The 17030-nt window shown below is 33.4% G+C and overlaps 3 protein-coding genes across 4 annotated transcripts; 2 read left to right on the forward strand and 1 right to left on the reverse strand.

Moving 5' to 3' along the window:
* Positions 1–6924: 6924 nt before the first annotated feature.
* On the forward strand, positions 6925–9053 carry LOC107061041 (F-box protein At2g02240-like). The gene is made up of 2 exons (XM_015309737.1): positions 6925–7004; positions 8630–9053. The coding sequence occupies exons 1-2, from the start codon at positions 6925–6927 to the stop codon at positions 9051–9053; spliced, it is 504 nt and encodes a 167-aa protein (XP_015165223.1).
* A 1529-nt stretch (positions 9054–10582) lies between these two features.
* On the forward strand, positions 10583–13793 carry LOC102588908 (putative F-box protein PP2-B12). Its single transcript, XM_006349873.2, has 3 exons — positions 10583–10999; positions 12964–13082; positions 13175–13793. The coding sequence occupies exons 1-3, from the start codon at positions 10739–10741 to the stop codon at positions 13578–13580; spliced, it is 786 nt and encodes a 261-aa protein (XP_006349935.1). The 5' UTR covers positions 10583–10738; the 3' UTR covers positions 13581–13793.
* A 366-nt stretch (positions 13794–14159) lies between these two features.
* LOC102589231 (putative vesicle-associated membrane protein 726) lies at positions 14160–16485 on the reverse strand. 2 transcript variants are annotated; one of them, XM_006349875.2, is made up of 5 exons: positions 16415–16485; positions 15437–15583; positions 15220–15340; positions 14731–14793; positions 14160–14458 (listed from the first exon to the last, which is right to left on the reverse strand). In XM_006349875.2, exons 1-5 carry the CDS (start codon positions 16483–16485, stop codon positions 14309–14311), a joined length of 552 nt encoding a protein of 183 aa, XP_006349937.1. In that variant the 3' UTR covers positions 14160–14308. The 2 variants fall into 2 exon arrangements, with proteins under 2 accessions (XP_006349937.1, XP_006349936.1); XM_006349874.2 differs by having other exon boundaries at positions 15437–15578; positions 16296–16485.
* Between the last annotated feature and the right edge of the window lie 545 nt (positions 16486–17030).

The raw sequence follows: 17030 nt of genomic DNA on the forward strand, positions 1-17030 counted from the left end.
ACAATGGAAGTTTTTTTACTTTCATATAAGCAATACCAATTATTTGAGACTTTAGATAACATTTCACGCCAAATTAAATAGATCTTCTCGTACATGTTATTTTTATTTTATATAATATAATATTAGTCTCGGTACACTTAATTAAAGCAACGTGAAACTTGTTTGAGATTAAGGTGTGGCAATGGTTATTGTTATTTGAATAAGTTTGACTTTTTGCTTATCTGTACTCATTGACAAAAAAGGAAAAAAAAACATAATTGTATATGCTTATATGTACTTATTACTATATTTGACAATGTATAGACCTCTGAAATCTTTTTTATCTTTTGATTATTTAATCATATATAAAGCTTGTAACAAAAAAACTTAGGTTATTTCTCGATTATAAAGTTTTATAAGAATTTTGACATGAATATTTCTAAGTCTATAGCTCCAATGAATTATTTTGAAATGTTGCCAGAAGGTTGCATCTTTGAAATAATTTCAAGAACAACTCCAGCAGATGCAGTAAGATCAACAATTTCATCAACAGGATTCAAATTTGTTGCAAAATCTGATGAAATTTGGGGAAGATTTTTGCCTTCCGATTACCAAAAAATAATTGATAGATCTAAGCTTCCTCGGATTTGCAACACCAAAAAGGAGCTCTTTTTTAGTCTATGTGATTCTCCCATTCTCCTTGACCGCGGCAGACTGGTAAAATCTCATTTTGATGTGATTAATTACCTTCAATGATTTTATTTATATTTTAGTAATGGTGGTATATGTGCTAGTTTGCGTGAACCTAAATTATTTATTAGGTACGTATTTGGTACCTATCACCAGAGGCAAAATCAGAATTTAAGATTTATGGATTCAATTTTTTAGTTACTTAACATTTAAATCATGATGTTCTTTAAAGTTGTGATTTATATCTACTATATCTATTGCATTTATCATGAATTTTTACACATAAATTTATGTTCCGATATATATAAAAGTATAGGATTCATATGAAATTGGTATTAATCTTGTAAATCGGTTTTAGCCTCTCACTAACACAAGTATCAAACAATATAATGATGAGTTAGAAATTCATATAAGAATATTAAAAAAAAAATGAGTGTCACACTTAGGATTTAAACTCGTAATCTAAAACAACCTTTGTACCCCTCTGTTGCTAAACTAGACTTTGAATTCAACAATTCATATATAATTTTTTTAAAAATATATTTTTACCATGTGTATCGGTGTAATTTCAAGTAAAGGAGATTCAATTAAACTTTTATCACGACTACTATACCAGGTAATTCTATAGCTCAAGCAGGTAGAACGAAATGACCACCCAATTTTTTATCTTTGCTAAAATTTAAAATCTAATATCTTATAATTTTCAATCAATTCATTGTTCACTGGCTATATCTTTCTTGATGTTTCATTTTTTGTACTTTTTTATTTTTTTCATAGTTAATGAAACTAAGAAAGATCAAAAGAATCTTGTTTTATTCTGTTTCACTCACCAAGTTTAGGTTATTCGAAAAATTGAACTATATGCCTTTGGGTTGTTGTGAGTTATCGTATTGTATTATATTGTTATTTTAAACACAACGTTTATTTGAATTGTTAATTATTTAATTTTTATTGTATCTTATCAATAAATTCATCATTATGTAACGATGAAAGTATCATTTTATGTAATGATCAATTTGATATGGCCATGTCATTACGATATTTTTATTTTCTTATTTTGACTTTGTTCATTACTTTATAATCCTTTTTTTTTCCCCTACCTTTATCTATAATAACTCTATTATGTATGCTACTTTTCTTTATAAAATTATAAGTTCCTTACATGGTGTGAATTTGGATTAATGATTAGATTATAAATACAATATTATACATTTTTATATTGTTTAATGGTTTTTTTTTCCTTTCAGAATTTTTTTATTGATAAGTACAGTGGAAAAAAATGTTTTATGATAGCAGCAAGAAAGCTTGAAATTTTGGGGAGTGATGACATACACTCTTGGCAATGGAAGAAACACCACGATTCCAGGTTTATCTCTTATCATTTCCTTAATTTGATCTACAACGTACGTCATTCCACTTTCTTATAAATGTTTTATGCAACGTATTTTAATTTGATTACGTATAAAATAAATTTCTTAAAATTATTTTTTTTAGCGGCTTTCTATTAAAAATAATAAAAAAAATTCATCAGGGATAAGTACAAGTAAAGGGAGCTGGACCTTACCTTACCAGTCATAATGAGGTAACAAACCTCTACTAACTAACAAGCATGAAGAAAAAATAAAAGCTAGAAAAAACTAGGATTTTGTGATTACCATAGAGTTTGTAATACACTCTGATGATATTACAAATGAGGATGCTTAAATAATGTTAAAATATAACAACCAAGAATTAAGAAGGTTGAGTTATCGGCCTCAAACTTCCTTTGACAAGTGCATGAATTAAAAAAGATTGATTGCACATCTAAAGTAACTAAATCGTCACCATTCCCTGTTGACAATAGTAGCTGTCCAGATTCACCTTGATATTGACCAAGTGACTCCAATGATTGGGAAGGGGCCTCATGAGCCGAGGTGTTCAATGTAACCATGAGTGGCTTGATTGTTGGATTGGATTTGAGTAGCATGCCATCCTGATTTTCTTGAATAATCCTAATTAGCTACTTAAGGATTAGAAATATGTAATGTTGGAACCATAATATTACTATTTTTTCCAGTAGCCTTCAATAAAGCATCAAAGTTGTTCCAACATAATAGGGCTCTTGAAACATTACTAATATTGTGCCTCTTCTCACAACCTGGAGAAGCATTAGATGTTGCCTTCTTGCGCATTACCATGTTCCGCTCCTCTTTTCTACCAAATTCTCTCCCTTTGTTCAAATCCTTAACTTGCATTACCGCTAATACTGAACCTTCACTGAGCGAGATAAAACCATGTTGGGGCGGGCTGGACTACCTCGGGAGGAGGCTTTCCAGTGGTTGTAGCAGCCATGGGAGGGCTGCGCAGCTGCTGCTAAGGGGGTCACTATAGCTGTTAGAGCGAGGGAGCCCTAATACCTACTTTATCAAGTTACATTATTGTAGAGTTGTTATAGATTCAACAAGAAGGCTCAATCGAAAAGTCTATCCTATATCCCTTCGTATTTCTCCTTCCTATCACTAATAGGATATATGTGTCAAGAAATCTGGTATTTGATGAAGCATCAACATGGTGGTCCAAAGAGATTTCCTATTAGACTCAAAGTGAAACTCCTGTAATGTTGCAAGAAGAAGTCCGAGAAGCACCACAACCGTGACTAAGGAGGTCTACATGATTGAAATTCCCAAACACCAAGTATATTGATGCAACATTAGCAGAGTGGTCTAGATCAAGGAGACTACTACCTTCGAATAAGATTCAAAGAAAAGTGAGTGGGGAAGTTCAAAGGAGGAAGAGATTCATAAAGTTACTGGACATCAAGATGATTGCAATGTCTCGAGGATCACTCAAAATGGATGCAAAGAATAAATTAAGTTGGTGCTGAGAGGGGTGTTAAAAGTCATCACCACCTTAATTAATATCTAAGATATTTCAAAGAAGAATCTAGCATATTCAAGACTTGTATTGAAAGAAGAACTTTAGGATGAGAGTTCTAGAGTGCAAAGTCTAAAAGAATTCGAGAAAGAAGTGGAAGGTGTAGTTCTAGAATATTGCATTCACTAGATCCTTCCATCAACACCGATAAATAGAGGTGATCATTTGAGTTGTATGTTTACTCAAATAAAGAGTGTGTGCTCAAGAAAGAATTGAGAGTGAAGTGTACTTAAGAAAAGAGGGAGTGCAAAAGAAAAAAATGAGTTTATCGAGCTTTAAGACCGAAGCTTGTCCTTATAACAATAACAACAACATATCTGGTGAAATTCCACAAGTGGGGTCGATTGAGGTGGTCATTTGAGTTGTATGTGTACTCAAATAAAAGAGTGTGTGCTCAAGAAAGAATTGAGAGTGAAGTGTACTCAAGAAAAGAGGGAGTGCAAAAGAAAAAAATTGAGTTTAAAGAGTTTCGAGACCAAAGCTTTTCCTTATAACAATAACAATAACATATCCGGTGAAATTCCACAAGTGGAGTCTGGGGAGGGTAGAGTGTACGCAGTCCTTATCACTACCTTGTGGAGGTAGAGATGTTATTTTCAAAAGACCCTCAACTCAAGTGCAACAAATGTAAGTACAAGGAAGAAGAAAACAAGGAGGGTAGAGTGTACGCAGCCCTTACTAGTACTTTGTGGAGGCTAGGGATGTTATTATCGAAAGACCCTCAACGCAAGTGCAACAAATGTAAGTACAAGGAAGAAGAAAACAATGGAAAAAGATATAGCTACTAACAAGGGGGGTGGGGGTGGGGGCAATGCAAAATCCTATAAGAAAGGACTAAGAACAACAAAATATAGCTTATCTGTACTCATTGACAAAAAAGGAAAAAAAACATAATTGTATATGCTTATTTGTACTTATTACTATATTTGACAATGTATAGACCTCTGAAATCTTTTTTATCTTTTGATTATTTAATCATATATAAAGCTTGTAACAAAAAAACTTAGGTTATTTCTCGATTATAAAGTTTTATAAGAATTTTGACATGAATATTTCTAAGTCCTTAGCTCCAATGAATTATTTTGAAAAGTTGCCAGAAGGTTGCATCTTTGAAATAATTTCAAGAACAACTCCAGCAGATGCAGTAAGATCAACAATTTTATCAACAGAATTCAAATTTATTGCAAAATCCGATGAAATTTGGGAAAGATTTTTGCCTTCCGATTACCAAAAAATAATTGATAGATCTAAGCTTCCTCTGATTTGCAACACCAAAAAAGAGCTCTTTTTTAGTCTATGTGATTCTCCCATCCTCCTTGATAGCGGCAGACTGGTAAAATTTCATTTTGATGTGGTTAATTACCTTTTATGATTCATTTTATTTTTTGTAATGGTGGTATATGTGCTAGTTTGTGTGAACCTAAATTATTTATTAGGTACGTATTTGGTACCTATCACTAGATGCAAAATCAGAATTTAAGATTTATGGATTCAATTTTTTATTTAATTAACATTTAAATCATTATATTCTTTAAAGTTGTGATTCATATCTACTATCTATTGCATTTATCAGGAATTTTTGCACATAAATTTATGTTCCGCTATTTATGAAAGTACAGGATTCATATGAAAGTGGTATTCTACATCTACTTTAGCCTCTCACTAACACAAGTATTAAACAATATAATGGTGGAGTTAGAAATTCAAATAAGAATATTAAAAAGAATATTGAGTGTCACACTTAGGATTTAAACTCGTACTCTAAAACAACCTTTGAAACCCCTCTGTTGCTAAACTAGAATTTTAGATTCAACGATTCATATATAATTTATTTTTTAAAAATAATTTCACCTTGTTTGTATTGGTGTAATTGCGAGTACAGGAGATTCAATTAAACTTTTTTACGTCATTTATCTCGACTAGTATACCAAGTAACTCTACAGCTCAAGCAGGTAGAAAAAATGACCACCCAGTGTTTTTATCTTTAATAAAATTTTATATCTAATATCTTTTAATTTTTTCATAGTTAATGAAACTAGAAAGATCAAAAGAATCATGTTTTATTCTGTTTCACTCACCAAGTTTAAGTTATTCAAAAAAATTGAAGGATATGCCTTTGGGTTGTTGTGAGCTATCGTGTTGTATTATATTGTTATTTTAACCACAGCGTTTATTTGAATTGTTAATTATTTAATTTTTATTGTATCTTATCAATAAATTCATCATTATGTAACGATGAAAGTATCATTTTATGTAATGATCAATTTGATATGGCCATGTCATTACGATATTTTTATTTTCTTACTTTGACTTTGTTCATTACTTTATAATCTTTTTTTATTTTTTTCCCCTACCTTTATCTATAATAACTCTATCATGTATGCTACTTTTCTTTATAAAATTAAAAGTTCCTTACCTGGTGTGAATTTGGATTAATAATTAGATTATAAATACAATACTATACATTTTTTTATTGTTTAATGTTTTTTTTTCTTTCAGAGTTTTTTTATCGATAAGCACAGTGGGAAAAAATGTTTTATGATAGCAGCAAGAAAGCTTGAAATTTTGGGGAGTGATGACATACACTCTTGGCAATGGAAGAAACACCACGATTCCAGGTTTATCTCTTATCATTTCCTTAATTTGATCTACAACGTACTTCATTCCTCTTTCTTATAAATGTTTTATGCAACGTACTTTAATTTGATGTCGTATAAAATAGATTTCTTGAAATTATTATTTTTAGCGGCCTTCTATTAAAAATAAAAAAAAAACTCAATAGGGATAAGTACAAGTAAAGGGAGCTGGACCTTAACTTACCAGTCATAATGAGGTAACAAACCTCTACTAACTAACAAGCATGAAGAAAAAATAAAAGCTAGAAAAAACTAGGATTTTGTGATTACCATAGAGTTTGTAATACACTCTGATGATATTACAAATGAGGATGCTTAAATAATGTTAAAATATAACAACCAAGAATTAAGAAGGTTGAGTTATCGGCCTCAAACTTCCTTTGACAAGTGCATGAATTAAAAAAGATTAATTGCACATCTAAAGTAACCAAATCGTCTCCATTCTCTGTTGACAATAGTAGCTGTCTAGATTCACCTTGATATTGACCAAGTGACTCCAATGATTGGGAAGGGGCTTCATGAGCCGAGGTGTTCAATGTGACCATGAGTGGCTTGATTGTTGGATTGGATTTGAGTAGCATGTCATCCTGATTTTCTTGAATAATCATAATTAGCTACTTTAGGATTAGAAATATGTAATGATGGAGCCAATATTACTATTTTTCCCAGTAGCTCGGGAGGAGGCTTTCCAGTGGTTGTAGCAGCCATGGAGAGCTGCGCAACTGCTGTCAAGGGAATCACTATAGCTGCGCCAGAGCGAGGGAGCCCTAGTACCTACTTTATCAAGTTACATTATTGTAGAGTTGTTATAGATTCAACAAGAAGGCTCAATCGAAAAGTCTATCCTATATCCCTTCGTATTTCTCCTTCCTATCACTAATAGGATATATGTGTCAAGAAATCTGGTATTTGATGAAGCATCAACATGGTGGTCCAAAGAGATTTCCTATTAGACTCAAAGTGAAACTCCTGTAATGTTGCAAGAAGAAGTCCGAGAAGCACCACAACCGTGACTAAGGAGGTCTACATAATTGAAATTCCCAAACACCAAGTATATTGATGCAACATTAGCAGAGTGGTCTAGATCAAGGAGATTACTACCTTCGAATAAGATTCAAAGAGAAGGGAGTGAGGAAGTTCAAAGAAGGAAGAGATTCATAAAGTTCCTCAAAATGGATGCAAAGAATAAATTAAGTTGGTGCTGAGAGGGGTGTTAAAAGTCATCACCACCTTAATTAATATCTAAGATATTTCAAAGAAGAATCTAGAATATTCAAGATTTGTATTGAAAGAAGAACTTTAGGATGAGAGTTCTAGAGTGCAAAGTCTAAAAGAATTCGAGAAAGAAGTGGAAGGTGTAGTTCTAGAATATTGCATTCACTAGATCCTTCCATCAACACCGATAAATAGAGGTGATCATTTGAGTTGTATGTTTACTCAAATAAAGAGTGTGTGCTCAAGAAAGAATTGAGAGTGAAGTGTACTTAAGAAAAGAGGGAGTGCAAAAGAAAAAAATGAGTTTATCGAGCTTTAAGACCGAAGCTTGTCCTTATAACAATAACAACAACATATCTGGTGAAATTCCACAAGTGGGGTCTGAGGAGGGTAGAGTGTACGCAGCCCTTACTAGTACTTTGTGGAGGCTAGGGATGTTATTATCGAAAGACCCTCAACGCAAGTGCAACAAATGTAAGTACAAGGAAGAAGAAAACAATGGAAAAAGATATAGCTACTAACAAGGGGGGTGGGGGTGGGGGCAATGCAAAATCCTATAAGAAAGGACTAAGAACAACAAAATATAGCAATAACCAAAACACAATAAACAACATAAAATGATAGATATCACAATCAAGAACTACAATACTACAACTAGTACAACGACAAAACACCAACCAGCCAAAACTCTCGGAAAACACGACAACACTTCACTACCTACTAAACTTCTACCCTAGTACGCATCCGCCACACCTTCCTATCTAAGGTCATGTCAATCTGAAGTTGAGTCATGTCCTATCTAATCACCACTCTCCAATACTTCTCCAGATGGTCCTTAATTAGCATAAATAATTTTCAAGTTATGAGCACAATTGGTTGCTCACACCTTGAAATTATTTAATGCTAATTAATTAGGATCAGCCGAAGAAGTATTGGAAGGTCACCTTTATTATACAGTGCAATCTCGAACAGTTCGAGGTTCCTATAAATATTTTGATCGTAAAAAGATAAATCTACTATAACATGTTAAATTTCACAAATGATTTATAAATCTTTTTAGTTCAACCATCTGATACCCAAATCTCATTAATTTAACTTTTTATCTGGTAGACCTACAAAGGATATACACCCTACATATCATTAAAAAAAAAATTATAAAATTATCCTTACAAATGCTTCTTGCAATACTTTTGCAGATTCTCCAAAGTGGCATATCTTAACTCTGTACTTCAGTTGGACATTCGTGGAAAAATAGGAACAAAAATGTTGTCACCAAAGACAGATTATGTTGCTTATTTGGTGTTCCAATTGGGAAGAAGGTCATGTGAACTTGAATATGCTAATTCAATTATTAGGTTTGTTAAATATGAGAGTGATACTGAGACTGAAGAACAAGCCAATACTTTGAAACTTGTGACATCGGCAAAACTGAGAGGAGATGGATGGATGGAAGTAGAACTGGGACATTTCAATAGCAAGGAAGGTAGTGATGGTCCTGTCGAAGCAAGATTGTTTGAGATGAAACGTAGTAGTATCAAAAGTGGCCTCATTGTGGAAGGAATAGAGTTTCGTCCCAAAATAATCAAATGCAGGGAGTCAAAGGTGGATTTGAAATTTTAAGTTGTACGGGTTCTAAACTATATCTCTTTTTTTGTTTTATGGGTTTGAGGTACATTATTCATACCTATTAACTGAATTTCTTAAAATGTGGATTTTGAGCCAAAACTCTATTTTGGCATTGAAATGTGCTTTAGTTGGCTATGTCATTATGGTAATTAGAAAAACTCTAAGACTCTATATACTAGTTATTTATGTTGCTCTTATTTCCAAAGTTAGCATTACGAGGTGATCACCTCCCAATAACATTTGTATTATGAGGATACATATTGTGACCCCTCCTTTATTCGAGCTTGAATTTAACAAGCCAAGATAAGAAGGGTTCTAAAAAAGGTACGAACTGAATGGACTTATAATGTTTAGTGTGCACAAATCTTACACTTGCGAGATAAATTCATTATGAAAAAAAATAGATTTATATGTAAATATCGGTGTTTATATAAATAAAAAAAACTAGTATAGCTATTTTTTGTGGCAAAATGTTTTAAGCTTTCAACTGGAACATCTAAATAATAAAACCAATAACATACTTGAATCTATCAAGACATCATTTCGGGGAAACAATGAATCAACATCACAAGCTAATATATGATGCAAACTTCGGAAATAAAAGCAACATAAATCACTATGAAAACCATTTGAACGCACTTCAACTACATTATCACAACTTTCAGGGGCGGAGCCATAATAGAGTTATCAGTTCGGCAAACGGATAAATGTAAACTATGAAAATTAATAATATATAAGTGCTAACTTTGGAAATAAAAGCAACATAAACACTCTGGAAGTCTAGAGTTTTTTTATCTTAATACAACTTGAACACAGTTCAGCTACGTTGTTACGGGGGGCGGAGCCATAATAGAATTATTGGTTCAGCTGAACCTTGTACAATTAGATCTTCGGCCTAACTCACACCTCAAAATTAGTACATGAGGGAAGGAATTCCCAAGTCTATACAATCAAAACTATTGGTCCTTTCCCCACCCAATGTGGGGTTATAACCACTCCAACAAACCGAACAAATTAAATACATATACTAAATAAGCTAATGTAATGCTAAATTTGGAATTAAATGAATCATAAATCACTAATTATAGCGAGCCTTGGGTACCGGACGATTGAACTAATAATAATAATTTTATTTAAAGATTGAGTTGTATATAGTACTCCTATTTATGCAATTTAACTTACTACAGCACATTTTTCTTTTTACGTCAAAATCTTAATAGAACCTGCACACCGTCCGAGTATGCACCGGTAGGATCTTTTATTAAATAAATCAATATAAAATATTTTTATCATCAACTCATTTTAGCTTCATAAAGTCAAAATGTTTGTATCGTCCTTGATTAAAACAGTTTAAAAGTATTCTTATTATAGTGTGATAATATCTGTTTCAGATAAATCGACTTAGCTCACACAATTAAAAATATTCAATACCTTATAACTAGATTGTTTTTTTTTTTAGCTATCAATATGAAACTTTATCTGGCTGCAATTTCATAGTAAGCTGCTATGAGATTTTTGCCGACTTTATTTAGCTGTCATTTAATTCTTTTCCAGACGAAGAAAACAAAGTGCGAAAGAAATTTCCAAAGCTTATAGTATTTTCTTTCTATATTTACACCGCCAAATTTTCAGCTACTTTAATCATTGATATTTTTATTTTCGTTAAAATTAATCTTCCGATGGATTATTTTGGGTTGATGCCGGAAGATTGCTTATCGGAAATTTTATCGTTTACTTCGCCGGAGGATACTGCTAGGTTATCGACGAGCTCTCGAGGATTCAATTCTGCTGCTGAATCCGACGTCGTTTGGGAGAAATTTTTGCCGTCGGATTATCAAAATATAATTTCTAAATCAAAATCTTTACTGGCTTCTCCTTCCATGAAACAACTTTACTTTAGTCTCTGTGATTCCCCAATTCTCACTGATGGAGGCAAAATGGTACTTTATTTTCTCTCTTTTCTGGTTTTTTTTCGTTAAAGCGCGATGATCAATTGTGTGATTCAATTGGGCGGGTTAGGGTGGGTTAGGGCGGAGCAAGCCTTAACCCGTTAAGATTTTAACCCGCCCTACCCTGCCCCATTTAAAAAATTTCAACATTTTGCCCCGCCCTGCCCTGCGCCACTCAGCCCTGCCCTGATCTGCCTCATTTAAGTGTTGTTTATTTAAGGACTTGTAATAGTCAGACATCTTTGCTTTTAATCTTAGATTTTCGTTAATCATTGCCATCATTGTCATTTTCCAACCTAAATTATCTTTCTTTTGAATAATTTGGAAAGCATTTTTATTTATTCGAGACTAATAGATTTTCATGATCCAACAGGCCTAACACCAGTTCATTCACTTATACTGTCGAAAAAGGAAGGGAAAGATACTTTTTATCGGATAATTTCAGATTTTTTTTTTGACTTAGTAACATTAATTTCTTTTAAAAGACTACCAATGATAATAGATTCCCTTATAGAAAGGGACTCATTAAGCTCGTCATCCGGGTCTTGCTTAGTATTGTTTATTTTTTTAGTGTGGTTTGTAGCTTATTACCGTTTACCTCTCTAGTATGGTTTGCAGCTTATTACTAATTTTCTTGTGCATACTCAAAGATCGAGTAGTTGATGTGGTTTCCTTGTCAAAAAGGGACTCGATACATCAACATGACGTCTAGTAATTGTTCATTGACCCGATTGTATTCTTTTTTTGTGTTCTATTCAACGAAAGATAATAGAAAATGGAAAAACTACGTTCTATTTTTTTTCCAATCAATCATATAACACAAATGGTTCATGTTACTTTATTTGTGTCTACCTTTTCCTATCACGATTTGCTAGTTATTGCTAAACACCAAAAAAAATAAAAATTGAGTCACGTACTGAAGCCTAAAAGCATTGTAAATCTTCCTTTGGGAATCAATCTGAGCATTGTTGGCAAGCTACAAAGTGCTAAGGAACCTCTCATGAACCCACACCTGCCCTGCCCTATTAATTTTTTAAAAATATTAGCTATGACCTGCCCTGCCCTACCCCGCCCCGTTTAAGTATTGCTCCGCCCTGCCCCGTTTAACCTTTACCCTGCCCTGCCCTGCCCTTGACCTGCCCCATTGCCATCCCTATGTGTGAATTAACCTAAACTATGTAATATGCTGCTATTTCTATGATCAATTGATTTATAGTATTTTGTTATGTAGTTTTTAAATATAGAAATTTCATTTTTAGAAACTTGTATGTCTGAATTCATGGTCAAAATTTAGAAGTTTGAATCTCGAAATTCCAATTTGTTCCACATTAATTGAGATGGAAGTATATTAGCATTTTATTGAGTGAAGGGTTAGTTTTGTTAGCCTGATTTGATATGTGTTTTACTTGAGTCGAGGGTCTATCGGAAACAACCTCTCTACCTGTCGAAGTTAGGGTAAGGTTTGTGTATACACAATCCTCCCCGAACGTAACCCCACTTGTGTGATTACATTGGGGTGGTTATTGTTGGTTAGTTGTGTTTGATTAGACAAGGACCGCGATCTTCGTTCAATAAACAACCGAGAGATCAAAAGTATATGGATTTATTTCCGTTTTAAGTTTTTATTTTAGACGTACAACGAAAAAATAGCTAATTGTCAATGAAAAAGGGCCCTGTGGGCTGTGGCTATGGATGTGTATGGTCTAGGGGTGGAAATGTACAGGTGGTTTGTACCTAGGCATGTCAAGTGGGCAGGATTGGCCTGTGACCGTCCCATCCCAACCTGGTAAGAATAAGCATGTGACCGTCCCGACCATCCATAAGGATCATTGGGTGGTTTGGGTCCCGGACTCACTTTTATGAAGCTAGATATAGTTAATTGGGACCTTTTTTTTTGTTTTTCGTTGATTTTATTCCTGATGTGTTGTGTATCTATGGTTTGATCTGTTAAACAGAGTTTTTCATTGGACAAGAAGACAGGGAAGAAATGTTTTATGGTCTCAGCGAGGGAACTTACTATTTCATGGAGCGATACACCACATTATTGGGCATGGTCATCTCACCCCGACTCCAGGTTCTATATTTTCTCGGTTCCTTTTTGCTGTATAAATTTAGAAAGAGATTACTTAATTAAACATAAACACTGATCATGATTATTTTATGCAGATTTTCGGAAGTGGCTAATCTTCGGTTCGTTTGTTGGCTTGATATGCGAGGGAAGATTGAAACTCGACTACTGTCAAAAAGAACCAACTATGTTGTTTATCTAGTGTTCAAACTGAAAAGCGGATACTATGGCCTTGAAACTGCTAATACATTTGTTAGATTTGTTGATCTTGAGAGTGACAATGAAGCTGAGGAACGAGCTAGTGTTGTTAGTATTTCAAGACAAGAAGGACCTGGTGAGAATCGATCCAAGGGAAGAGACGATGAATGGATGGAAATAGAAATGGGGAAATTTTTCAATGACGCAGGAGAGGATGGAGATGTTGAAGCGAGATTAATGGAAGTTAGGCGTCTCTCTGCGAAAGGTGGCCTTATCGTTCAAGGAATAGAGTTTCGACCAGAATAAAGAAAAGAAGAATCCTTTGAACCATGCCTTTCCAATACTCCCTCTCTTCTTGATCGACTCAAATCCTTCTAAATATGGCCCTTTTCACCTAATGGTCGAACTCGAGTTATCGGTATAGTTGATTTACTATATTAATGTATGTTACTGCATGTAAAAAACTCATTTTGCTTGTGAAATATGGCACCTGTTTTATAGCATCAATTCCTGTTTTCACTCTGTTTCTTTCTAACTCTTTTCACTTCCTGTTCTGGTGATAGTTTAGGTAGGAAACGTGAACACCTGAATTAACGTAACTCGCAAAAAGTGATACTTCAGGTATGTTTTTGACCATTATCTCTATATATAATATTTCCTCGTTAGGTTTCTTGGCTCCGCCACTGCTATTGACAATAAAGTTGTTCTATAGATTTGTTTTATCTTAGCATTTTGAAGAAACCAACTCTAAATTACCTTACACATTACATCAAAATACAAGCCAATCCAGTTCTTCATGAGCTAAACTCCAGTTGTAAGGAAAACATTCTGACTGATTGGTAAGTTTAACATCAACAACGGGTCCGCATAGACGGATGGAACCTATGACCATTTGGTTCAACTGAATGCAGTATTTTTGACACGGAACATAGACATATGTCTGAAAAACCGCCAAGATTTCAACAAATGTTGAATTCTGAACTTATAATTTTACAAGTAAAACGAGTTCAGTGCTAAGAACCTTAAAGGTTGAATCACGAAGTGCATTTGAAGCCAGGGCAGACAGATAAAATGATAATGAGAATCAGGACCAAGATGATGGAAAAAACAACCAGTTTTATCTTCATATTTTCATACCACATCTTCCTCCTTATCTTTGTACCCTGTTGTCTGAAGTCCTGAGCCTGAAAATCACAAAAGAGCATATTACAAACTTTTGTCTTAAAATGTCTGGTACTCATATTAGAGCCCCCACTAATCTGGATACGTGATGGATGTCTCATATTGGGGTAAAGACCTCGAGACTTCTGTTTAATGATAAAGGAGTACTTATCACTCCACCACAACTCTGATCAGTGATTACAAACTATTGAACAAACCATGAAAGTCAAGTGGACAGATTAACCATGTAGATAAAGTTGCTCGAAAATATGTTCATGCTGCATTATGAGCTAACCTGTGATCGAAGATTATCTGTTTTATCGACTAGAAGCTCAATCTTCTCACCGCGATCAAGAACCTGATATTAACAAAAAAAGAAAAATTGAAGCAAATTTTACATAAACATGCTCTAGATGTCAAAGGGCATATACAAGATTTTGGGCAAGCAGTGTAAGCCTATTATAACATAGTGAATTTTCTCGACAAAGTAGTGTCAGGTGACATCATGACGCCCTCTTGTAGTCTTGTAGAAGGGTGTCCCTGTCACTGCCAGATGTGGAAATATTAAGCATAGTTCATCTATAAAAGACCATCAGTCCATTTCCCAACTAATGTGGGACTCTAACACCCCCTTCGTGTCCAGACCCATCTGAAGCGTGAACCGAGAACACAAAAAGGGTTGAATCGAACTCTGATACAATGTAAAGATATGAAACTAGCTCTTCATGAAATAATTGTCTAAGTTCATATAAACAGACCATCAGTACATTCGCCAGAAATTCACCTTCTCAATGTTTTCCATCATAACTCCCTTTACTTCAGAAACTTGAGCCTTGACCTTAGAAAGCTTACTGATTTCTTCAGGATGATCACAACAGTATTTCATATGCTCTTTTAATTTTGACCTACAATGAGTAACACCATATTACTTCGGACAATAAAACAAACAAATTGAAACTAACAGAGTAACAAAAAAACGAAATAAAATAAAATGAAGGTACCCAAATTCCCTATTGAGGCTTTTAGCACTAGCAGTTGCAGCTTTGCCTCCAGCATATTTCTTGCTAAAATCATTCTTCACTCTATCCAAGAAGGCAAGGGGAATTTCCCTGCCTGCAGATTCAGTAGCCACAACACAATAGGCTGCATTATCAAGTAACATGTCAGTAGCAGATTCAGAATTTAAACGTTATACATTTTAGGAATGAATTTTATAATTTTGAATCAAAATTGTAACAACGATGGCATGGATGACCTCAATTTTCAACTTAGGACAAATTAAAACTAAAACCATTTCAAATAGCTTAGGGACAAATTTAACCTTTGCCCTTATTATTTCCCATTTTTTGGCACATATTGAATAATATAAGTCTATTCACCAAGATTAGGTAGATAAGAAAAATCACCTAATATTTTTGTTTTTTCCTATACTTTGAATGTCAAGCCTCATAATTCTCATCTTACGTTATTGATCACTAGGTCACATTTTCACAGATTTACAAATTATCTTCTACAAATGTCATACATTTCTTGAATCATTATGAGTATCTCCAACTATATATTAGATTATCATATATCAACAATAAAACAATGCCCATACAAATGTCATACATTTCTTGAATCATTATGAGTATTTCCAACTATATATTAGATTATCATATATCAACAATAAAACAATGCCCATTCAACTCTTCCATGAGGCCTCAGGTTCAATAACAACCTCTAAAAAATCACGCGATCCACATATAATTCAATAACTAACTCTAAAAAATCAAATTTATCAAATAGATCCAATTAATGACAATACGAAAAATCAAAAAAAAAATTATATCATGAATATAGGAGAAAGATGAAACTGACTGAATCCATTATCGGAGAGAAAATTGAACGTATGATCATCACAGTTATAAGAAAATTTGTTACTAGATGGCGGTAGCTTCTGCAAACATTGAGTAGCAATGCTGCTAAAATTTCCGGTGAATTCACTATACTCCACCAGAATTATTGTTCCTCTGGCAACGAAGCTATAAATCAACGTTTGTTGTCCCATTGATCGATGATTGATCGATCTTTTTTATTTAATTTTCGATGAATTAATCCGTTTATAATGGAAGAGAAAAATTGAATATTATTTTTCTAGAGAGAAATGAATTGGGGAAATATGTTTGCATGCATGGAAATGAAAGGAGAGATAGCATATTGTTGAATGGTTGAAGAAGAAAAGTGGAAATGAATATGTAATTTTTGATTAATTTGGGGAAAACAAGAAATAAAATTATAAATAAATATTAATAAATTGTCCTTATTATTAATCTAATAAATATAATAAGATAAAGATAATGATGCGGACATAACTTTCTACATGCTTCAGTATTTCTATATTTGAGTCGAATATCAGCATTCACAAGATAAAGATAATGATGCGGACATAACTTGTGAAAATTAGAGGGTTTGCTTACAAAGTTCTTACTTTGAATAATATACCCCAAGTACATTATTATAAGGGGTCGTTTGATTTTTAGAATATATACAAAAGCTGTGGTTATATAATATTTAGCAATAATTGAGTTAATGTTATTGTATTTACAGTTGCTA

Source organism: Solanum tuberosum, unplaced genomic scaffold (genome assembly GCF_000226075.1).
Source record: "Solanum tuberosum cultivar DM 1-3 516 R44 unplaced genomic scaffold, SolTub_3.0 scf00114, whole genome shotgun sequence".
Taxonomy (NCBI): Eukaryota; Viridiplantae; Streptophyta; class Magnoliopsida; order Solanales; family Solanaceae; genus Solanum; species Solanum tuberosum.

Excerpts from the sequence above, each read along its gene's own strand:
- LOC107061041 (XM_015309737.1), top strand. The coding sequence starts at position 6,925 with ATGGAGAGCTGCGCAACTGCTGTCAAGGGAATCACTATAGCTGCGCCA. Across the intron at positions 7,005-8,629 it reads CCTAGTACCTACTTTATCAA|ATTCTCCAAAGTGGCATATC; the intron begins GTTACATTATTG and ends ATACTTTTGCAG.
- LOC102588908 (XM_006349873.2), top strand. The coding sequence starts at position 10,739 with ATGGATTATTTTGGGTTGATGCCGGAAGATTGCTTATCGGAAATTTTA. Across the intron at positions 11,000-12,963 it reads TCACTGATGGAGGCAAAATG|AGTTTTTCATTGGACAAGAA; the intron begins GTACTTTATTTT and ends TCTGTTAAACAG. Across the intron at positions 13,083-13,174 it reads TCATCTCACCCCGACTCCAG|ATTTTCGGAAGTGGCTAATC; the intron begins GTTCTATATTTT and ends TATTTTATGCAG.
- LOC102589231 (XM_006349874.2), bottom strand. The coding sequence starts at position 16,485 with ATGGGACAACAAACGTTGATTTATAGCTTCGTTGCCAGAGGAACAATA. Across the intron at positions 15,341-15,436 it reads AGCCTCAATAGGGAATTTGG|GTCAAAATTAAAAGAGCATA; the intron begins GTACCTTCATTT and ends TACTCATTGTAG. Across the intron at positions 14,794-15,219 it reads TGATGGAAAACATTGAGAAG|GTTCTTGATCGCGGTGAGAA; the intron begins GTGAATTTCTGG and ends TGTTAATATCAG.